This window comes from Phalacrocorax aristotelis, chromosome 6 (genome assembly GCF_949628215.1).
Source record: "Phalacrocorax aristotelis chromosome 6, bGulAri2.1, whole genome shotgun sequence".
NCBI classification, from domain to species: Eukaryota; Metazoa; Chordata; class Aves; order Suliformes; family Phalacrocoracidae; genus Phalacrocorax; species Phalacrocorax aristotelis.
In genome coordinates this window covers 61,416,182-61,440,088 of record NC_134281.1, presented here as the reverse complement: position 1 = coordinate 61,440,088, position 23,907 = coordinate 61,416,182, and the positions used below count along the sequence as shown (strand labels likewise).

General features: G+C 41.0%; 1 protein-coding gene across 4 annotated transcripts in view; it reads left to right on the top strand.

Moving 5' to 3' along the window:
• COL11A1 (collagen type XI alpha 1 chain) overlaps positions 1-23,907 on the top strand; it is a 163,924-nt gene that overhangs the window by 80,089 nt on the left and 59,928 nt on the right. For all 4 annotated transcript variants that reach the window (XM_075098258.1, XM_075098259.1, XM_075098260.1 and 1 more), the window contains 12 exons: positions 2,151-2,195; positions 3,750-3,803; positions 3,886-3,930; positions 7,222-7,275; positions 8,201-8,308; positions 12,440-12,493; positions 15,587-15,640; positions 17,808-17,852; positions 17,983-18,036; positions 18,132-18,176; positions 22,137-22,190; positions 23,078-23,131. In XM_075098258.1, the coding sequence (XP_074954359.1) occupies positions 2,151-2,195; positions 3,750-3,803; positions 3,886-3,930; positions 7,222-7,275; positions 8,201-8,308; positions 12,440-12,493; positions 15,587-15,640; positions 17,808-17,852; positions 17,983-18,036; positions 18,132-18,176; positions 22,137-22,190; positions 23,078-23,131 (666 nt within the window). The remainder of the gene's footprint in view (positions 1-2,150; positions 2,196-3,749; positions 3,804-3,885; positions 3,931-7,221; positions 7,276-8,200; positions 8,309-12,439; positions 12,494-15,586; positions 15,641-17,807; positions 17,853-17,982; positions 18,037-18,131; positions 18,177-22,136; positions 22,191-23,077; positions 23,132-23,907) is intronic.

The following is a 23,907-nucleotide window of genomic DNA, read 5'->3' as shown; positions in this document are numbered from 1 at the left end:
TAAAATCTGCATCTTTTTAGACCTCGAAAGCGGGGGGGAAGTGCTGTAAGAGCTATTCAGGTGTTAGCTCACGTCTGTATGTGATATACATCCCTGCTGCAGTGGGCTGACCCCAGTCAGCAGCTAAGCACCCAGCCAGTCACTCGCTCATTCCTCCCACAGCGGGATGAGGGAGAGAATCAGAAGATCCGAAGCAAGAAAACTCATGGGTTGAGGTAACAACAGCTTAACAAGTGGGGCAGAACTGCACACACAAGCAAAGCAAGGAATGCGTTCCCTCCTCCCAGTCTGCAGGCAGATGGCTAGCCACTTGCTGGAAAGTTGGGCTTCAGCACAAGTTTGGGTAACTTGGGAAGACAAACACCATAACCATGAATGCCCCCTCCTTCCTTCTCCTTTCCCTGACTTGGATTGCTCAGTGTGATGCCATATGGTATGGTGTATCCCTCTGGTCAGTTTGGGACAGCAGTCCTAGCCGTGTCCCCTCCCAGCTTCTCGCCCACCCGCAGGGGTTAGAACAGGGCAAAGAGAAAACCTCCATGCCCTACAAGCACTGTTCAGCAGGAGCCAAAACGCCGATGTGTCGTCAACACAATTTTAGTCACAAATCCAAAACACAGCGCCAGGTGGGCTGCTGTGAAGAAAATTAGCTCCTTCCCACCCAAAATTGACATCTCCCTGATGCACAAGTGGCTTTGTTGAGAAGGAAGGGCAGGAGAGGCAGGTTAAACTGAGTGCCTTCTAATTGATGTGACCTATTTACGATCGTAGAATTACACCAGCGACTGAAGGCGATGAGCAGTACCTTCCTGACTGCAGTGAGCTTTGTCACTGCTCCCGTGATAGCTGTGTTAAGATCAGGTGAAAGCTCAAGAGCATTTTTTTCAGGAGATCAGGAGAATTCTTGCTGCGCTCTCTCATTTCACTTCTTTGTGAGAAAATGTCCTTCTGTTTTGAAGGTGAGATGTTAAAAGCGGTGTATTATACTGGAATTAATGGGAATCTAAAGGGATACAAATACACCCTCTAATAGCAGCCTTTTAAAAGTCATTTAATGTTGTAGAGACCTCTGATATTGGACGGAGGTTTAAAGTTTAGGACAGGAGAAAACATATTCTAGGAGATGAGGATTAAACAACTGACATACATACATTTTAAGAAACAAATCACAAATATTCAGTGTCAGTAAGACGAACTCTTTAAAGGTAAATTAACAATCACTGGTAAGCAAGTATCAAACACTTTTTCTTTTAATAATTCTTTTAATAAAGAACACATTTTAAACTGTTTTCTGAGGCTAGAAAAATGAACGTCAGCACCAGGTGTTTGTCATGTAAGATTAACAGCCACATCAAAGTCGTATCTCGTTTGACACACTGAAAACGTTTTGGGATGTCAGTGACACCAAAACATGGATGGTTTTAGTAACTGGCTACGTGTTACGTGGGACCGCATGCTTGGCGAAACTGGAGATTTACTAAGCTCCTCTAATAAGACTGACGAACATCAATAGAAAAATGATTCCTGAGTGATTCTCATAAAGAGTGATCTTCTATTAACCTTTAGTTTCACTAAATTTAAATTTTGTAGCATTTTACTGTAAATTCTGTCAGAAAGGAAAACAATGGATCGGTTAATCTTCTCTGCGCTGCAGTATTGACAACAGTGATACAGACCATAAACATATTTTGTTTTTAAAGCAAGTCGCTGTTTAAAACAGGCGTAGAATATTAAAACTAGATCAGCCTTCTGTTGGCTTCTGCAATAAATTCCATAATCTTTTAAATAATTCTAGGAACATCTTCATGCTGTAATATTAATCACCCTGCTTGTTTCCAGATCAAATTTGAGTGTCTTGCATTAAAAACCTCATACTGCTGAAGCATCAGCTGAACACAGGGGGCGATCAGGGTATTCCTGAAAGCATTGGCATTAACATAACCATCGCCCAGCTTTTCCTTTGTTATGTAAATTGAGTCGGTATTGAAAGGAAAATCTTTCCTCAAAATGTTGTGTGTGCTTGTTATAATACAGAGGGAGGGTGATTAGTGACCTGAAATTCAAGTGTTTAAATAATTGCGGGTTTATAATAAAATTTCACTGCCAAAAAAAGAGTATTTTCCAAACGAGATACGTTTCTCTTAAATCAGGGTCATCCTGGCAAGGAGGGTCAGTCTGGAGATAAAGGCGCATTGGTGAGTTTTAAAACTTTTCCATTTATTTACATAGCTTTCAAGAGAACCTTTGGCAGTTTTTCAGCTTTATGATACGTTTGTTGCTCTAAGAACCATTTAGGAAGATAATAGAAAACCCATGCCACTCAAAACAGCTGTGTGCAGATAAACATACTTCTCATATTCTAAATGTTATAGAGATTCTAAATAATACAGAGATCCCAATCAGTTTTACTTTAATAGAGTAGAGTTGGATGGAATGGCAATCAGTAAAAGTTGCATACATTTGATATAGAACGCTTGCAAATAGTCTGAGTTTACAGTCCCATCAAGAGAGTACCCGCTAGGGTTCTTCAGAACCTTGTATTCTGAAGATTTACAACTGTGTGCATACACACTGTTATTTTGAGGGCACAAGAAACAGACACGGTCAAGTCAGTGACAGTGAAAAGTCATTTCTTCATGAAGCACTGAATGGTCTTGGGGCTCCTTAGAGTGTTCTGCTTGCTTAATATTGACCCTTATGTACCCAGAATAGCACCCTTTTTGCAGTACTGATTTCAGTGGCAATACTAAAAGGTTCTTTCTGGGGTAAACAGGGCGTTTCAGAAAGCACAATTCCGCTGACACCAGCATATTACCATTTGTCCAAAGTGGTGTTATCTGTTAGAGGCTTGTAGATTTTACCCCCATTTCTTAAGAAAATACAGCTTACGCAGAGCGTTTCTGTTTGAAAGTACAGGTCTGTGACCACCTGTCAGTGGCTCCTTATGCTGTTTTGATAGAAAATTTGATAGAAAATTTTCTTTCTCGGAGATGCTGGCAGTCTAAAGGTTTTGTGAAAAGACAGCTGGAAAGGGATAAAAGACCTTATCAGTGGCCTGGTTAGGGAAAGGATTTGTTACCTGTCCATCTCAGGCTTCGGAGAATCAACAGCGCAGCTCAGCCTCGGGCGCAGATCTGTATGTTCCTTGCTGCCACTGTTCACAGAGCTCAGTTTCTTTAGACGCTGCCAGCAGATTGCATAGTATCCAAGTTAAGCATCGTTAAAATGTTCAGCAAACAGTAAATAACAGCACGCTGACACCGGTCAGTAGTGATAGCACCAGCAACCTTTCAGCTTTCAGGTTTGGAATCTCTTATTTTTAAAGACCATGATTTTTATTATTATCATTATTTTGATCTCAGCTTTTGACTTGTGTCATCCTCGTAATTAACATACAAATTTTCTCCAGTAGGACACCACTGGTTTCGAATTGGCATCTTTTCGCTTGGTTTTATTTGTTTCTTACAGTTTCCAATTACCATTGTTGCAGATAATTTGCATTGTGGGTAGATGTTTCCCAAATATACAAGTAGAACCAAGTTCGTAATTTTATTAATAGCTTCATAGTGACATTGAAGGGTGCTTTGTGATGCCATGACTTTTCTTAGTGGCAGGCAGCCCAGTGTTATTTTGATGTCTCACACACGACTGCTGCGCTATAGTGAGAGAACAAGGATTAGACTCAGAAGAGAACTGCTTGCTAACCACGTACTGTACAAACAAAGGTTCTTTACTCCAATATATTTTAGGGGCCTCCAGGTCCTCAGGGTCCCATTGGCTATCCAGGTCCTCGTGGTGTAAAGGTAAGATTTAGTTACTGGATTCCCCCACCCCACCCCTTTTTGAATACACACATGTGTGTAATTCTTTATATCCTTTCTTTAGGGAGCTGATGGTGTCCGTGGTCTCAAGGGATCCAAAGGTGAAAAGGTAAACCTGACTGCACTGAATTCCTTTCCCTTTTCCTGTGTTCTTCCTTTCACTGCAACGTCTTGTGTCTCCTTCACTGCAGTGTGTTTCCTCTTGCAGCAGTGGGTTTATTTTTGCCTTACCCAAAGGGCATACCAAGCCCAGTTCATAAATCAGTGACCTCCATGGTTATTTACACTGGTACAAAGCGAATATAAAACCTTCGGTTATGGGAATGGTTTTGGATCCTCTTCACACCAGTTTAAGTAACTTCTCTCTAAGGTGCTCTTACGTAGACAATTAGACATCCCCTCTCTTGTTAACAGATGCTATAGCGGATACTGAGAAGCTTGTGCATCAGAGAGATTTCCGGTGATAATAGTATTAATTTATCCGTTTTGATAGTGCTGTAGGCTAGGTTTTGGGGTTTTTGTGTACATCTTCCAATGGCTTTCTAGCTTCCCGGTATTTTTGTCCCAGACATTCGGCTTTGCCGAAGTGATGGACAGCCCCAGCCAGATGCATATATATGAACATGAAGAAAGCTTTCACATCCCCCTGATACCATTAATGCTGTACGTAGAGCTCTTACTAGAGCAAACACCAACTACTGCGACCTCTACTGACTTCTGATGGTCTGCAGTGGCTGAGACCACAGCCAGTATTGGTTTAAATTCCCACTTCCCTCAGCACTCAGAACAAGAGACAGATAACAAACCCCATCAGTCACACCTCCTGACCACACAGGCAAATTCAGCCTTGGGGCTCTGGTGGCTTCTCTGTATATATTTACAGCCATTTCTAAAGCAGACGACTCATGCTTGCCAAGAAGCCTCGGTTTCAGCACTAGAGATCTGTCTTTCAGGCTCAGATGCCAGGAGCTGCTGTACATTTTCAGGCTTTCCTACACCACAGTTTGTCTAGCCTGCATACTCATTTTAGAGTTGCTCATTAAGCTGAAAAAGAGTGTGTTCGATACCTGTGGAGACTCGATGGTTCAGCAAAGCAGATTTTCTTGTGCCTTATTGAATGGTTTATATCCAGCTAGGACAAAATATGTGTGTGTGTGTATATGTGTGTGTTTCAATGACTACCTGATTAGCATCATCTCCACGATATTTCTGTGCTCCTAAGAATGGATCTCGCAGTCACAGTAAGACACTGAACTCTCTTGAATACCTCGAAAAGTCACACAAAGGTATTTCATAGGTTGTCCTCCCAGTGCATTAAAGGTCTGGTACCAGGCCTTTTGTAGTGAAATTATTCGGGTGGCATTACGTGGGGGAAAGCACTGTAAGAGACAGAAATAAGTGAACTGATCATTCAGGAAAGCCTCTGTAGATCTGGAAGGGTCCCAGGGATATCAGAGGAGCTCTGTCGCTGTACTGACCGGTAAATGTGACTAGAACTCTTTAGCTATTTTAGTTTTTGTTAACAGCAGAAGAGGAAACAGAGCGTTCAGCTCTCTTCTCCTGCATGGAACAACATCAACCTCTCGTAGATCCCAATAGCGGGAACGTCACTGTGAAAGCTGAAGAAGGGTTTCAGTTCATTTGGCAGCCATTTGGTCAGTGGTTGGCACACAGTCAGTCCTTTCTGAGATGTTACAAAGTGTTCTCATATAATTATTACTGCCCGTGGCCATGACTGAGCAGCTTTTACAACTGAAGCTTTTTTCATGTATCCTGTGCTCTGCCTTTTTCACCTCTCTCTAAATTTTAAGAAAGACCACCTTGAAGTTTTAAGTTATGCAATATAAGATGATCGTATTCACCATCTGGAAAGCATGGGAAACGCGCTTTCAGAGTGGTTTTTAGTATATTTTTTTCAATGAATTACGATGGATCACCTCATTTTTTTTTTCACATGAACACGTACTATAGAGAAACTGTATTTGCTTTATTATTTTTTTTAAACTTTAACGTCTCCTCGCCTATTTCGAGTTGTTTACCACTAGCAAAACTATTTCTGTCACCCTTTCTAGGGTTACTTGCTGCATGCAGCATGACTACTGAACAAGGTCAAAATGGCTTTAGCCTTGCAGTCTGTCTCAGTTACTGATCAGGAAGAAGAGGAACCTTTTGTGGACCCAGGAATGCAAAATACAAACTGCTTTTTCAATGTGAGGGTGAAACAGAAAGCCTTTCTTGTTTTTTCTCAGTAACGTGGAGCACACTGTCAAGCTTTCCTGGCTTTATTGACAGTCCAAATGTTACTCAGATTCTAAGCCAGCAATATTCAACGTATAAAAAAAGCTAACAGCATCATAGCAAAACGTTTTACTATGTGCTCATTCATCACAAAGACCTTTGCTCCCAGGAGGTTACTAAGCATCAGATAAAAATGCAGTCAGTAGTCTTTGTTGTCTGGATATTGGAGCAGCAGTTGTGTGATGAGTTAGACTAAGAAAGAGGGAACCAGGAGCTGATCAGTTATGCCAGAGCAAGTAGTGAACTCCACGGAACAGCCCTGGAGATTTTGGTTTGTATCTGAACTAACTCATAACGGGTGTAAAGGAAACCTGTCAGAGTTCTGTCTGCTTGTACTTCACCATGGAGACCCATCCAAATGCTTGGAGTAAATTCCCTGCCAGCATTTACTAGCCAGTAAATAAGTAATTCTCACTAGGAATAACAATAATGCGCACCTGTTTTGCCACTGTATATGGATTCAATCTTAACGTCCATTGGTTTTATTGCTTTCTTTCAGTCACATCAGCCAATGAGAGTAGGTAGAGCTGAGCATTGCCAGGCATCGAACTACTACATAGAAATGCCTGCTTCTTTTAGGTTATGCATGTTAACATATGTCTTTTTTTTTTAATTAAGATGTCACAACCAGCCAATGTTTTGATTCCTTTCATTATCCTATTAAGGCACTAATTTAAAAGAAAAATTAATTAAAAGGGAGGTTCGGCTATCAAAAAGAATAACACTGAATAATTTGCCACTGATTTTTTAGTTAATTGAATGGATGATCTTGTTAAAAAGAGTGATATTCAAAAGAGCTGAGAAGCTAAGAAAGGACTTTACAAGATAATTCATAGTAAAACAGAAGAATTATATTGTCTCTAAGCAGATTTTGAACAGCTGTTATTAGGAACTTTGGAAGTAAAAAGTCATTGTATGTAGTGCACTGATATACTTTCTCTAAAAGTAATAGCTATATTGCATTTTCTGGTGTCTGAAGTTCTCACTTTATCTATGTAAATTATTTTTTTTCTGTAGTGAATGTATTTTCTTATTCTGCCTGCAGAAAAAAGCAATCCTCACTATTACTAAAAGTTGTTACACCCATTTCTGCCTTTTTTAGGGTGAAGACGGTTTTCCAGGATTTAAAGGTGACATGGGCCTTAAAGGTGACCGGGTAAGCATTTATTCATAGCCCACATATTCTGAAAAAGTTTAAGTGATATGATTTCAAAAGGATCACTGAAGTGAGCAAATACATTTAAACCAAAAATAAAATAAAAGCTAGTAGCTTAAATTATTTCTATTCCCTGTGTGTGCACAGATTTGAGCCAGAGATTTGCTTCCTGTGAATTGACAATGGCACAGTTATAAAGAGGAAGAGAATGTCAGTCTTGGATATCCTTTTCACTAAGCTTCCTCCTAGGGAATCTCCTTCTCCAGATTCCAAGATCTCTAGTATTTGCCTGAGGAAAATTAATCTGTCCAGGATAAAGATGTTTCCATTCCAACCTAGCATCTTGCAATCTGAAATGTTGAGTATTTAGCCCAACGGGCACTTGCTTCCTTTCATGGGAAGTATTGAGGAGGTTCTAAAAAACCTTCTCACAAGAGGCTCCTGGCCTGTACCTATTGTCTATATACATAAACTACTGTGAAGATGGTATCCACATAAGTAGTTGGATGCAGACATTTTTCTTTCTATGGGCTGTCAGAGTGCCTTCACAGGAATATAGGGAAGGAAAAATAAGAATACAAATCCAAATGCAGCTCTGCTTAGGCAGAGGCGACTGGGCCCTTACACTTGTGAAAGTAATATTCGGTGCCTTGCATTTGTGTAATGAACACAGATTTCCTAATTGGAAACTGGACAGGGCTTTGAGCAACCTGATCTAGTGGAAGACGCCCCTGCGTATTGCAGAGGGATTGGACTAGATGGTCTTTAAAGGTCCCTTCCAAAGCAAACCATTCTGAGTCTATGAATCTATGATTCTGATCTCTATTTACATTTATTGCAAACTTATTGTCAGGTAATTGTAGGTAGTCTCTCTAATATATGCATAAAGGAAATTGTTCCATATTTATAAGGTGGTGTATTTTAGGGAGAAGTTGGTCAGCCAGGTCCACGAGGAGAAGATGGTCCAGAAGGTCCAAAAGGTCGAGCAGGTCCATCTGGGGACCCAGGTGCTGCCGGTCCAGCTGGGGAAAAGGTCGGTGGCCAGATATCAACATAAACGTGTCATTGCCTCATAACATAGATGGAGCCCATGATCTTCATCACTAAAAAAAACAAAGCCTCCAGATCTGCAAAAGCTTTAGTTACCTAAGGGTAGCTTTTATGAGACACTGCTAGAGCAGACCACCAGAGTTCACATTTGAACAAGCATTGGGAGTCATTATTTTGTAAGTATACAAAAAGTTATAATACTTCATCGGCACGTAAGGCAGCTAAATTCTCGTCCCACATTACGTACAGTGCACACCAGCTAAGGAAAGTATGATGCAAAGGAAACAGTTGGGCACAAAGGAGGATAAAGGTGCTGCTGGAGAGGGAATTAATACTCACAGTGCTATTATGACAAATTGTGACGTGAAGATTGTTTTAAACAGAAAACGTATCCTGAATAAAAATCCAAAATAGGCTTGGCAAAGTGAAAGGGGCTGTTAAAAGGGAGGGCTGAAAAAAGGATGGCGATGTGAAATACAGGAGAGAACAAGCACAGAGATAAGTACAAATCTCTGTAGGATCCTGACCTCGACAAAACCCACTTGAGATTGATACAGGGGAGGGAAGGAGGCTGAGGAATGCGTGTGTGGGTGCCATATCTCACTGGGTGAGAGCATCAGTAAAGGTCATTTCAGCAGTGGCATTTTGGAAAACTGGGAAAGAATGATAGCATAAAAGAAACCCAAAATGATGATTTGGAAATGTGTATATTGTATTTCACAAAAGTGAGGCGATGCTGGTGAAAATATTTCCTTTTAAATTTTCTGGTAACTGTGGCTTTAATGCTAGTTCTCTCTTGAAAAGAATAGGACAGAAGGTGCATTTTACATTTCTTTCTCACTTTCGCTGTCTTGAAAATAGGAGCAGTTAGTATTTTCCAGCAACATCCCGTCTGACATCACAATTAACTATTTTAGCTGTCTTTTTATCTATATATGGTCTTTTAAAGTATACATTGAAATCTTAGTAAGTATGTGGTACTACTAAAAAGGTAACAAGGTTCACAGCTAAGAGTTTTGCCAGGAAGGAAGAAAATGTATTCAGCAAACTTGGGAACAAACTCTTCATCAAAGGTTGCTACTTTTTGCAAGTATGTCGTTAGTAGAAGTTCAGAAAGATGTTAGGGTTATAATTTGAGCCTAATGTTGTTACAAACTCTTAGCAAAGTACATACCCAAACCCTCAGTTCACTCATTACAGGAAGGTTTTATTTCAGGTTTACTTAACTATTGGGAACTATTTATGAATTCACGTTCTCCACAGTTTTGCAAGATATCTCACCGGCTATTAGGTCACTGAATTGATTCATTAGGTCATGAATGAAAGAAGAGATAAAAGAAGAAACTCAGAAGTATTCTCCTACATGAATGCAAGCTGAGTTCCCACCAGAAATCAGTGTACTCAGTTTTAACTCGATCAGCAAAACGATCTGGTATAATAAGGGTCATACTATCTTCACCTACAATATATTTCCATTCTCCAGAAAGAACTGTATTTTTCGTCGCAATGGTTGTTTTCGGTATCACTGACCTGACAAAAATGTAAGAATATTAGGAATCTTACAAAGATTTGTATTGTTGTCCTATCTGCAGAATAATTAATTGCCTAAGGACATCTACAAAATAGTCCGTCTTTCCCAAGTGTTTATAACCTAAGTAAAAAACCCAAAGTAAACCAAACTAAAACAAACCAAAACAAACTTTATTTTATAGTTCTTCATATTCAAGTGACTCAGTGTGAATCTAGATTCATGTTTTCAAGCATTTCTTCTTCACTATGACATATATGGGACTCTCACAGTCTCACAAGTCCAGAATCTGAAGCCCTAAGTATTGGAAGATATTTGAAAAAATTATTGGTGTTGATAACACTCTTACCTGGGCTTGGAATTGTACACCCGAGGTTTCCCTTTTCTACAAATATTTGTACCTTTTCTTGCCCACTGAAAGTCAAACATCATCTGTGGATATTCTGTGGATGCTTGGCCAGAACAGAGTAGGTCAGAGGAGCATTCTGTGAGGTTGGTCCTGTGATATTTATTTTAGGGCAAAGACTAGAATAATCTTTGCGAACTCTTAGACCTCCCCACAATATTAGGGAAGGGCCTCTGAGACCCATTTTCAATGTCCTGTTCCCTTGTCATTCCTATGACTTAGTTCATGCAAAGGTGCGACTCTTCCATAGTAATGGAAGTACCAGGGTAGTCCACTATTCTCTACGTTCAATTCATGCCGTGACAAGAAAACTCTCTTTCCCAAGTAGGTCTAGGGCTGGATTTGCTCTGTAAAGAAAATGCCAAAAAAATATAGTGCCAAAAAAATGAGGAGCATATCAGAAAAGAGCTAATAATCGAAAGCCGTCTGTATCCACACTCAAAACCTAGGCAACTGGGCTTGCTTAATCATCAAATCAGGGACGAAACTTTCGGTGAGTTTGGCAAGAGTCTGATGCATTGTCATGCTGCAGAACATTTCAATCCTTATAATGCATGCAGCTTCTTTCAGTGGCAAATAACTGGCAGCATTATAATTATTTTCATAAATTGAAGAATTCTTCTGCAATAATTTCTCAGCCAGGCACATGCACTTACATGAATACCCAGGAGCTTTATTCGTGTGCTGCATTTTTAAAGAATAGACGTGTTTATTTTGGCAACTTTCCTTTCCCATACAGGTGTCTCCTTCCTCTTTTTCATTATCTTTTTCATTCAAAGGTGATGGAGAGTGGCTTAGCAACAGCATCCGCCAGCTCCCTTAGCACTCATGGGTGCATCCCATCGGCGCCCATGGATTTCTAAGGATCCTGTTTGCCTCGGTGATCTCTGACCCAATCCTCCTCAGCCAAGGGGGAGTCCTCCTTCCTCCAGACTTTCTCCCCTCTGGGGGCTGGGGTGCCTGAGGGGCAGCCTTAGCAGCAAAGGTGGCATTCAGTCCCTCTGCCTTCTCGCCATCCTGTGGCACCCACCTCGTTCAGCCACGGGCCCACAGTTTCCCCAGTCTGTCTTTTACTGCTGATGTATTTGAAGAAGCCCTTCTTGTTTTCCTTGACATCCCTTGCCAGATATAGTTCCAAGTGAGCCTTGGCCTTCCTCGTGGCATCTCTGCACGCCCTGACAACATTCCTATATTCCTCCGAAGTGGCCAGTCCCTTTTTCCGCATACTGTAAACCTCCTTCTTTCTTTTGAGTTCCTCTACAAGCTCTTTGCTCATCCATGCAGGTCTCCTGGCTTGACTCCTTCCTCCTAGGGGTGCACCAGTCTTAAACTCGGAGGAAATGGTACTTGAATACTGACCAGCTCTCTTGGATCCCTGACCTTCTAGAGCCCTAACTCATGGGATTCCTCCAAGCAGGTCTTTGAAGAGGCAAAAATTAGCTCTCTGGATCCTGAACTCAACCATCTCATGGTCACTGCAGCCAAGGCTACCCCAACCCTCACGGCCTCAACCAGACCTTTTTTGTTTGTTAATACGAGGTCCAGCAGCACATCTCGCCTCGTTGGCTACTCCACCACCTGTGTCAAAAAGTTATCCTCGATGCTCTGCAGGAACCTCCTGGATCGTACGTGCCTCACCATGTTGCTTTTCCAGCAAATATCAGGGTGGTTGAAGTCCCATGAGAACCAGGGCCTGCAATTGTGAGGCTACTTCCAGCTGTCTTTAGAAGGCTTCATCAACTTCCTCTTCCTCATCAGGTGGCCTGTAGCAAACACCCACGACAGTGTCACCCATATTTGCCTGCCCCAAAATTTTTACTCACAGGCTCTCAACTTGTTCTCCTTCCACTCCAAGGCAGAGCTCGATGCATTCCAGTTGCCCCCTCACATAAAGAGCAACTCCCCCGCCTCGCCTTGCTGGCCTCTCTTTCCTAAAAGGTTCATAGCCAACCATGACAGCATTCCAGTCCTGCGAGCTGTTCACTGGAGTGGGATTTTTATTTAAGTTGAGGGAAATAAGCCCACTGGTGATTAATAGTTAAAATGAGACATTTCTTTAATTGAATATTATATTCCATGAAGTATCATTACTCTCAGTTGTGGGAAAAATATTTTCTGTAGAAGTTTGCTGAACCATGAAGGAGAATAAAATAAAATGTAACACTGCCTTCTTATTGCAGGGTAAGCTCGGTGTCCCCGGATTGCCAGGATACCCAGGAAGACAAGGTCCGAAGGTGAGCTGTAAATGAGCCGTGTACCTTGTGCTTTGACATTAGTCATGATGGCAGCTGTTTTATTTGCGTGTTTGGGGAAGCAGGGTGTGGGCATGAAAGCAAAGGCCATCTTTCACATTTTCTTTCCTGGAAATCATGTTCTGAAGTAAAATCTTTAAAAATGTTGGATGCCTAAAGCAGGCTCTTCAAGGAGCACTGTCTTTCCTCTTCTTAATTCTGCCTTCAAACCTGTGCCGTCCTCTCGTGAGTTGTGGTTGTGTGCAAGCATCAGGCTGGCATGCAGTGAACAATTTGAGAATTGAAGGAGCTGCTGATATGCTTGAAAGAGCACCATATTGACCCCTAAATGGACGCTGACAGCGGTGGCAATTGTCCGTGTGGTACAAGGATTCCATTTGTGTCATTACTGTGTCTTCCGTAGAATAAGCCGTATTTCTTTGAAACGTACAATTTACAATTTTCATTATGTTTTCCTTTTGCTCCTCTTAAGACAAACGTGACAAAACCCAACCCTGAGCTGATCTGTGTGCCTACGTCTATCCTTCAGCTACCTTTTAGGTTTTGATTGCAATAGAAAACCATACCGGTGGCTTCTGGTTTAAGTGAAGGCTCATATTTTTAAAACATTTTTATGGAACATGTTTTTGAAAAGGTCATCCTACCACAGCTTTAGTAAATGGGCACACTAAATTAATTGCAAACTCTCTTTTCTGAGATTAGCAAGAAAGAAAAAATGGAATAAAACCATAATTCTACAGACATTTCCCAGTGAAGAGGAGGCCATTAGGGAGACATTGCATCTGCAGACTGTCTCAGAGGTGATTCATCTAGGGAAATATTGCAAGTAGAAGAATCCCTTACCCCTTTTACATAACTGAACAATCAACCTGCAGTAAAATCCTCAACTTTGCTCTACTTTAGCATCTATTTTTATTTTCGCATTTGAAATTATGAATTTTTGGAAGAAATACAATTTTCTGGCTGGCTAAGCAAAGGGTTTTTCTGACTCTGGCCTATACTTTGGCCCTTTTCAGTCAAGTGAATGAACTATCTGAAGAATGCTTATTCTTTGAACCCTCTGAGTTAGTGAAAAATATCAAAACCATCTATGGAAAATATTCATGAGAATTATTCACCTTGAGAGACATGGTTTTTCGCTTCAGTTTCGCTTTTTGTTCTCCTTTAGAACTGTCTTTTGAACAGTCTGGGATCAAAGAGGCTTTACCTTATTCAGTCCTAAGAACAAAAATGATACAACGCTTCAAATAAAACTCAATTGATTCTTTTTTCAGCGAAGACTTGATCAAGAATTTCATTACACTCAATTTTTATCACATTCAAATTGGAGATAGTTCTCAAGCTGTATTCACTGCTTGCTCTTCTAATTCGTCACTTAAACTTCCAAGGAAGAGTAATAGCTACAATACATCAAGTCCTTAGAGACTTGTTTTGAAACTTATTCACAGTCCAGCTCAAATTAACATAAGAGAGAGAGAAAAAAGGAAGCAGAAGAAAAACCTATTAGCTGCGTAAAGCAAATAATACAGGGAGAAGATTTCTTGTCAAAAAGGGTCACAGCGTTCTTTTGGTTGTCACTTACTTGCTTTTCATTATTTTTCTTGAGAATTGTTCTTAGAGTACTGCCGTTATCTGATAATTTTCACTATATTTTTTCTCCCGTCCAGTCCCTCTTGATTAACACAATCACAAAAAGTACTGTATATGTAAGATACTGACAACCAAGTCATGCCTATTGATGCCTGATCATTAGAGTTTGTTTTTTCCTCTGGCCTTTTAATTATAAACAGTCTTGGGCTTCACAGAGTAGAATTTCCAAGGTTTTATTCACAGTTTAAGTTATTACTGGTGAAGAGTTAAAAAGAAAGACAGTAAGAAGGAAAGAAAGGAAGAAAGAAAGGAAAGAAAGAAGGGAAAAAAGAAAAGAAGATCTCCTACTTTTCTCCCACCAGTGAGTATCAGTCAGGGTTTCGTTAGAATCAGCACCAGTGAAGTTGGACTGCGCCTAAGTCATTAGTGGGTAATTGGAATGATTGTGTGAAACAAGATTCGTTAAAAGGAGAACATAAGTAAGACAAAGAGAAAAAAGGAAAAAATACTTACTGACGTTTCAAAGAAGAGCACCAAGAAATTCCATTTTAAGTTTTTGTTACATACATTTTATTTGCCACTAAAATGCTCATAGCGAGCTGCGGAGATACAGAAGGCATTATCACGGCAGGGAGGCCGGCCGGTCAGTTTTGGCTGACCAAACCAAACAATGCTTTGCTTTTCATCTCCAGTCACTTAAAAGTATATTTCACCAAGCCTATCACCTCTTTAATCCCAAGCCCCTTATGACAAATTAACGCCTTGGCAGGTAACAAGTCTGCTGTCCCTCTGGACCCGTAAACCAGAAATAAATAGTACTGCTCCGACTAGACTGGGCAGTTAGCGGGAGGAGAGGGGAGGAAGAGGAGAAGCAGGAATAACGCCTGGGAGCAGTTTCTGTATATGGGATCAGTCTCCCCATAAATCTTGCTTATGAGATGAGCACATGAGCACGTGTACAAATGGCATGTGTCGGTGAAATGAAACTGGCCAGCGGTCAGCCTGCAGTGAATAAAGCACCTGAAGCAATTTACAGCTCAGTAAAGCGAACAGAGGACCACTGTTCAGATGTGGCAACACCTTGCAATTATTTTGCATGAAGTTATTTTGTGAAAGAATTATTACACTGTGAGGCAACAACGCCTTGTTTTTTCCTCTTCATTATGTTACAGTTATTTCTAGTGGGCTGTTACTGATAATTTCTTTCCTACTGTTAAAAATGGTGCAGATTTAATGAATACTTTATTGTCCAGTACGATGACAAATAATGTCCATTCTACACATTGATTTTTTTTTAATGCATTCTGGACTTGAGGCGTTATGGTAAGTTAATTTGCAGCTATTCATCAGAGCTGTCACACTTGCGAGTTTGACGTGTACAACGTACATGACTTCGCAGGTGTGCTTTACATACCAATTAAATGTTGCCTGTACTGCTGTTTTGCTATTGATATCCTCTGATATTTGCATTGATTTCTTACGTAGGGCTCAACTGGTTTCCCAGGATTTCCAGGTGCCAATGGAGAGAAAGGTGCAAGGGTATGATAATTCATGCTTGCATGACCCTTCATTAACCTTTGGAACTCAGTGCTGTGGGAAGTCGCTGAAAGCTCAGGATACAAGTTACTATCTAAAGAACTATCAAAACAGGCTTTTCACAGTTAAGGTGAACCTCTGCAGTTACGTAGCAGAGGCCATACTGAGGCACTGGTTCTCATTCTTTAGGGTGTTCACCTAACTATACAGGAACGCAGACACTTTCTCGCTGTGCGCTGCTACCAGAACTAGATATTTGAAAAAGAGACAAGAAATCACCTTTGCTGGAGCATCTTTTTTGACAGTATGGCTGAGTGACTTGGCAAGGCCTATTTTCCCGTATCCCATGAATTATCCTGCTACCGTGCAATTTACCCTCAAGGAAATTCAGCTTGTATTTGATAAGTACTCTGATTTGCTACAAGCTTTTTTATAGGCTGAGCTTTGAAAATGCAAAATATACCAGAAAAGATGAAGAACGTGTACTAGTAGGTATATTAAAAAAGAGATGTAAAATGACAGCTTTTGCTGCTTTGTTTACTTGAAGCAGGTGAGGGAAAATGTGTTATGCATACTCTTCAAACTGTAAAAATGAAATTTAGGTTAGAAAGAAGGTCACTGTCCTGTTCTCTCTAAAGCTCAATTGTAGGTAGCAGAACATGTTATTAGAACGATTATGAAATGAAGAGGATGAGTCAGAATTCATAGATGATAGCAACTTAAAGTCAAACTGAAGTAACGTATATCATTGTTCTTAAGAATCTGTTTTTATTTGCAGCCCAAAACCAAGCAGAAATTCCTGTTTTTAAGATGAAGTATAGGAAATTCAATTGCATTTGCCTTGCTTATGTATGATTTAAATTCTTCTTGTAATATTTTAGCTAAGATAAAGTTACGTTGTTCTGGACAGACACAAGCAATAAAACAATGTTCAGTTTGTCCTTGTTGGGAAACATGAGATGTGACTGCTAATCAAGACATCAGACTAAAAAAACAAGCAAAATAATAACATCAAAAAGCAGAGTTAAAATTATGAAAATCTAATTATATTGATCTGTTGTCAGGCCTTCATAAAGCTTTCAGTTCAGCTACGGCACTAACCACATAACTAATACCACCGAACTGCACGCATCCTTAAGTATTATGCTGATCATCAGCGAGATAATAACTGCTGGTTTTGTAATGTTGATCAGGTATTATTAATCTTGCTCAAAGGGATATCACTGTGTTTTATGCTACCATGCACACTGGTACTAGGAAAGGCAGTCATTGATCCTGAGTACTTCACGAGCTCTCTAGCACTTTCAGAACAACACAAAATTTTTATTTTGATAAGTGAAATGAAATCAATATTAAAAAAAACCCCTCGAACCCACAAGAAAATGCTCAGAAAAAACAGGCGTGTGCATTTAGTTGGTTTCCAATAAAAGCAAGCTTTACGCTGAAACATCTCTGCTGGTTTTCTGTTGCTGTTGTGGTTACCTCAGAGATTAGAAAGTGCCAGTCATCAGGTTCCTTTTTCTACCTGGAGAATACTCTGTTGAATTTTAAGCTTCTTTGCATTAGAATGCACAGCAATCCTAATGCCAAGCCTAAGGAAAGAAATCTGTTCAGTGTGATTAAGAGATATATTGAAGTAAAAAATTAAGAGCTAGTGTTCTGGCGAGCCCCGTACCTCTGTGCAAGTGTGCAGAATCCTGGTACGTATTGCAGTCCCTACTCCTGCTACGGAACGCGAGAGGCTTGCCCTCTCTTGGCTCTGTTAACCTGTGGGGCTGTCCATGGGAACCTGGGGACTTTGTCTACAAGGCTCTTATTACCTTGGAAATGATACCAAGCCCTTTAGACTACTGCAGAGGGACTCTGCTTGTTCTGTGCCATCTTCACTACTATTTTAAAGTGGTTTAAAATTGTGCTCGTGCCTGTGACAGAATCTGGCTCTGAGGCAAATTTAGCGCATTTAGCTACAAGTCCCAGTGAACTCAGAAAGATAATCAATTTTATCAAGGACCGTGATTCTGTAAATTGAAATGCAAAGGAGGTACTTAAAAGATATCATTTAAATCTAAGGGAGTTGCACTTTGCCCCTGCTTCCATTAAAAAAAAACCCCAAAACTTTATCTCACAAAAGAGTGTCTGCTAAGGTGTTTCTGTGAACTTTTCTCTGCAGGGACTGCATGGCAAACCAGGCCCCAGAGGACAGCGAGGACCAACAGTATGTACTTTTGCTTTGCAGTTTAGAGGCTTTCAGATATTATTTGCCTCCACTATACTATGAAGAATTATTTTGATTTGATTACAGTACCCAGTAATTATCCTCAAGGGCATCTGTGTTAAATTGACAGGGTCCACGAGGCTCCAGAGGTCCCAGAGGTCCCACTGGCAAACCAGGCCCCAAGGTAACTGTCAAGCACACTGGCTAGACTGGCTACAGGCTCTCTTTTTTAAATAAAATAGAGGTCTGGCCTTTGAACATACTGTCCTTCCTTTTTAGGGCACTGCAGGCAATGATGGTCCTCCCGGCCCACCAGGTGAAAGGGTATGTGAAAGCTATTTATGTACCTGTTGGTTTTCCCACTACGTGGGAGTGGGATTTGAGGGTGGGAGGGTTGTTTTATTTCAGTTCTCCCTCTCATGTCTTTGCCCTTCTTCGACCAGAGTAACCAGAACTAACAAAAACCTGAATTCCAGTGATGCTTTCCATCAGTGCGAAGTTATGAACGGGGTGGCTGAAGTTTGCTGACAGCTTCTTCCCTCTGTAGCTCAGTTCTGTACGAATAGGACACAGAGGATACATACACGCTCCATATGATATCCGTGCACTTTGCATATATCTGTGCATGACAGTTGTACTTGCCAGCCTACGCTCTTAAGAATGCCCCGTTCGCTGCAGCGTACTGCTTGATTATGGGGTTTACAAACCGCCCAAGCCGCCTCCAGAAGCTTCGTTGTTGAAGCAGCTGATTTTTTTGTTCTGATCAGCTATGAATTCCCCTCAACCTACTTTCTGCATGCTTGAGAAATCCTATTGTGCTTGCTAAAATCAAATTTTCTGCTTGCTATTATATTACCAATCAATACACAAATCCAATATACAGCCAGCCCATTACACAGCAGTATATAGAAAAACAATATTAATAAATCAGATTTGTAACAGCAGCACTTGAAAACCATCTCAGATAGTGGACATGCTCTCTGCCAAAGTATTTCTGCAAAGCTTAAACTTTTCTTCTGCAGTCAGATTTCACTGGGCTGCTCACCTTTTGCATGTAGAGAATCTGTAAGTCCTTCCCCAGTGCCCACCCCCACGTCCCAGTGATCTCCAGAAGTCGTACTCCTCAGGAGGGAGTTCCTTGGGCATTTCCCCCTGTTCCGTAACGTCACTTTGTTACACAATCTCCTTGCTGAACGCAGGCACGCGTGGTCTAACGATGCTGGCAGAACAAGAGCAGGCTGTTTTTGCAAGAACGACTAAGGAAAGTGAAAGAGGCAAAAGGCCGTAGGATCAGACCACGTGGTTTGATGGAGTTCATTCCTGGAGATAAGGGCATCCATAACAAATGGTAACAAGAGCATGGCGTGAGTGTGTTCTAGAAATCTCAAATCTCCAGTTTGTGTGTCTCCAGAAAGCAATTAAGGTTCATTTTGTTTCATTTATCCTTAGCAGTTGCAAGTAGAGAATTAATGAACACCTGCCTAATATACATACATACAGGAATGCCCAAGCCTCCGTATCTAACATCACGTTTTTCTGCTTAAGAAAAGGATTCCTTTCCTTTTGGCTGAAACCCATTAAAGCATACGCCAAAAAAACTAGAAACAAAAGTTTTAGTTTACTAAAAACCTTCAATGCTCATCATTTTAGCTCCTCCATTCCCGAAGCAGAATATTACTTAACTGTCCAAGAGACTGGTCAGTGGAGCAGGACAGTGGTTCCTGCAGTGAGGAGGAGAAGTAGGCTAGAAGAGAAGGAAAGTTGAAGACTGGAGGACCAGACCGTAGCCAGTACGTGTGGAAGGCAACTCTCCAAGGGAGGCTGCAGTGAGAAGCTGGAAGTGCCTCTGTATCAAGCAAAAGACAAGGTACCAAGTGCAATGAGGACAGCAGGCATTCGTGGAAGTTGGATGAAACGGGGATGACGTGGCAAGTAAGAGGGAGACGCAGGAGCAGGTACCTGGGGTTCAAGAGAGGAAGGAGTTAACTAGGACGTTGGCTGTAGAGAACTAGGCACAGGCCAAGAAAGGAACTGGAGGCTGTTTTACACTGTGGGGGAACACCAAAGGCGGGCTACCAGAAGGTGAGCAGCAGAGACTTGTGAAGGAGGAGTTTGCGACAGCTCCAAGAGGTTGTGAGGAAGAGAAGCTGTGGGGGGACTGAAAACAATAAGCAGATCAATCCAAGATGAAAGTATCCCCGGAGAGAAATTGATTAGAGCAAAGAGATGAAGAATCTTAGAGCTCGACATCTCATATCGCTGTGTAATATAAGTGTGAGGTATCTATCTGCTTCCCAATAGGGGTGAATTTCAGCCAAAAAATAAAGCTGTCATTTCTAGTCCCCTGAGACTATTTCAGGTACCAGGCATGTAAACATTAAATAATCTGTCCTGCGTAGCTGCTGTTAAAATTAAATTTAATGACAAAAAAAAGAAAATGTAATTTTGATAACATGCTGTTAGTATTCTGGTGCTTTTTCTCACATAATCCATCAGTCCAGCGGCTTGAAATCTGCAAGCCGTATTGTGAATTAAAATTAAAAAAAGCAAATCTTCTTTCTTTAAAAAGCCTCAAGATTTGAGGATCAAAGTACAATGGGAATTGATGAGAAAGAAGGTGCAGCGAACGGTGAAACTCTGAGCTGTGCTCTTATAATGCAATTCCCGAGAGATACCAATTTCTTTCATATATTTGGTACAGTAGCTGAGCCAATTTTAATAGTTTTCCTCTATAAAACTCAATTTTTTTTTTGGAAACTTTATGCTTTATGTTATACCCAGAAGCAAACAAGGAAAGGTCATTTGTTCACAGAGACGGCAGAATGAAGAAAACCCAAACCCTCATACAGAACATATTTGTGTGTTGTGGAGGTTTCAGTAACAGACTTACACTTGTTTTGGAAGAGAAAATAAAAAAGACGGATAGTGCAGGAAGATCATAGAGATTTCTTCCTCTACCTGGCGCTTCTTGGTTGACTCAGATGTACTGTTACAGTATAATCAAGGTCTACCCTGGCATAAGATTCACTGAAGGGCAAACTCTCCTGGGCTGGGCACAAGGGACCCTCTCCCCCGGCTGCGTTGCACACAGCTCCGCCTGCGGCAGGAGGCAGCCGTGCTCTGGAAGCGAGCCTGGGCTCTCGGGAGCGAGGCTTGCGGGACTCAGAAGCAGTCGGCGCTTTGTCAGAGGAGCAAGAGGGTAGCGTAATTTGGGAGATGTGGCCTCCTGCGTCAAGCCTTTTGCATCAAACGTCAACACTTCGAACATATTTTGACAGTCAATGTGTTAGCAAAACCAAACGTCGTATACCAGTACAAGAGGATGAAGTCTGGCACGGTGTGAGTAGGGTACGTGGCTCGGCTCTGGGGCCGTGCAGAGTAAATAAGGTTTTTCAGGTTGCTACTCTTTGACTCGGCGCACTGAAAACTAAACAGGAAAAATTCTTTTAATAAGCTGACACAGTCCCTTTCAGCATGTCAGCAAGCAACTTTAGAAGCTGGCCTCTGTTTTGTTTGGTGGCAGCTTTAGAGACAGTCATGTAAGCTGCTACCTTGTGTAAGTATCGATGTGTATAGATGTACGTGGACGTACACGTGTGTACACATGTATATGTACATATACATACACAATGCACTAACTGGCAAAATCATCTTTAAATCTGTAAAACTGCGCTGCATGAAAGTTTTCTCTCTCCATATATAAGTGGATATGCAGAACTATATAAATAACATGTTCATGCATCATGGGGTTTTTTCAGCGCTCTCAGCTATTTTTCATGATAGCAAGACTGTTGTGTTTAGTCCCTGGTAGCTCTGGAAAGCTTGCTCTGGAAGTTTGTACTGTTGTACTGGCTTGAGATATTGCCAGAGTGTGAGAAGTGCCAAAGGTGAACGCTGGACTCAGAGACCACCTGACTATTATTAATTCCCATGTTTTACAAATAACACAGAAAACAATGTTTCTTACTCACAGTTGACTCCGACTTTATTATGCACAGTTTCAGGGGTCAGACACAGACATACTTTATATAAGTAGGTTTTTCTTACTGCATCCCTACAGGGGCAGTATTGGTTTCGGGAAATCCCCTCCCACGTCTATCGGTGTGAATTGTTGCTACCATAAGGCAGCGGAGCCAAGGCCTTATACTCACAACCAGACGTTATCTGCAGAGTTCATATAGTTTGTAACTGAAGTTCGTATATTTTATAATTGAAGCAGACTTTTCAATCCAGTGTCGTGGCAGCTGGAGTAAAACTTGTTGTGTTTGGTTGTCTTTGTACTAGGGTCCACAAGGGCCACAGGGACCTGTTGGATTCCCCGGACCAAAGGGACCTCCAGTAAGTATCTTTTTAATTAAATATACACAACAGCAGGCATATTATTTTTCATACAATGTTTCTGAAATTAGTATTTGAAGATTTATTTAAGGGACGGTTTACGTACAGATTACAAATGTGCTGATTGACCATGAAGGCTAAGACGAGAACTCGTATATTCAAAATGAACATTGGTGCAGCTCATGTGGCATTCAGCATAATCTACTAAACCGCAAACCTAATACGTTGGCACCGATGTCCAGGCGGCAGACTGAGTTTAGGCAAAATGTTACTGTGCTGGCATATATTTTCTTTTAACAATTGGTTCGTTGAGGGAAAAATGAAGAGGAAGGAGGCATTCATTAGTCACAGAAACGTATGGAAGTAACAGCGCATTTGGGCTGCACTCTGAACGAGTTATGCTGCCCTTCATCTGTGTTTCTGCTCATGTAGAATAAGTGAAAAAGCATCAAACCACCTGTGATTTTTTTCCGCCCATGCATTTGTTATTTTTCTTTCCAACGCCAAACCCTGAAATTTCATCAAATACTCCTGTAATGCATAGTTTTGCGTTAACTGAGCCATTAAACAAAGAAAAATGTGAGGGAACTATAGGGACTTCCCATGATTTCTGGATTTACAGAAATCCATTTTGAACACGCATGTATTTGACAACTGAACAGTATCTCTCCAAGCATTGCTAACATGCATCAGGGAGGACACAGGGAAAATGTATCATAAAAATTCTAGTTAGCTGATATAGGGGCAGTTAAGCTGTACTGGGGACTAGTCTAGAAAAACCAGAGGTAACAGAGATTCGTACAGCTAATTGCACTCTTTTCTTTTTTTTTTTTTCAGAATTAAGGGTGGCTAAGAAATGCTTTGATTTATCTATTTTCCAATTTCAGGGGCCACCTGGAAAAGACGGCTTGCCCGGGCACCCAGGACAGCGGGGTGAGACTGTAAGTAAATGTACCCTGCTGCGTAAGCGTTGTAAGCCTCCAAAGGCCACGACTGTGTGACCGAAACTAGAGAAACAGAGACGACAGAGAAAGGGGGAAGAGAGGGGACCAACAGGTCATGTAACTGTAGTTTTCTTATGGTTGGTAGGTTAGGCATAAGAAAGCTTTATTTTGTTTCCACGATACAAGAGTGAAGTTATTCTTTGCTGTGCCCAGCTAGTAACATCACAACGAGATTGAATAGTCAATAGAAGAAACTAATACTGTGGTCTCAGTTCTAATAAGATTTGCCAGGCAATTACTATACGATTCTTTTCTCCCTGAATGACATGTAACAGAAATAATAACATAGTAAAAACTCTCGTTAACGGTAAGCAGCTCGGACACTCAGGAGCCAATGCCTTTGGAAAGTAGGATCTGGAATGATTCGACCTGTGAAAAAAAATTCCTATATTTTGAAACTATATCCCATGTAATCCCCCTAAGAATCACAAAGAGTAAATTCTGGCAGCAAAATGAAAAAATTAACATATAACAGTTTTAATGGATTCATTTAAAAAACTCTCTACTTCCGTAGTGCCAAGACCTTACTCGTGTCCCACTGAAATAAAATAAAGTTCTTACTCAGATTTTTCAGAGCTAGAGAAAGTCATAAGTGAATTTAGAGAGAAATTTTCTCAGCATGTAGGATGTATTTTGGGTTCCAGCTTCACTGGAAATCTGTTAGTGGCTGCTGAGTCACTTCCACTGCTGGAAGGGAGGGCTTGGAGTAACAC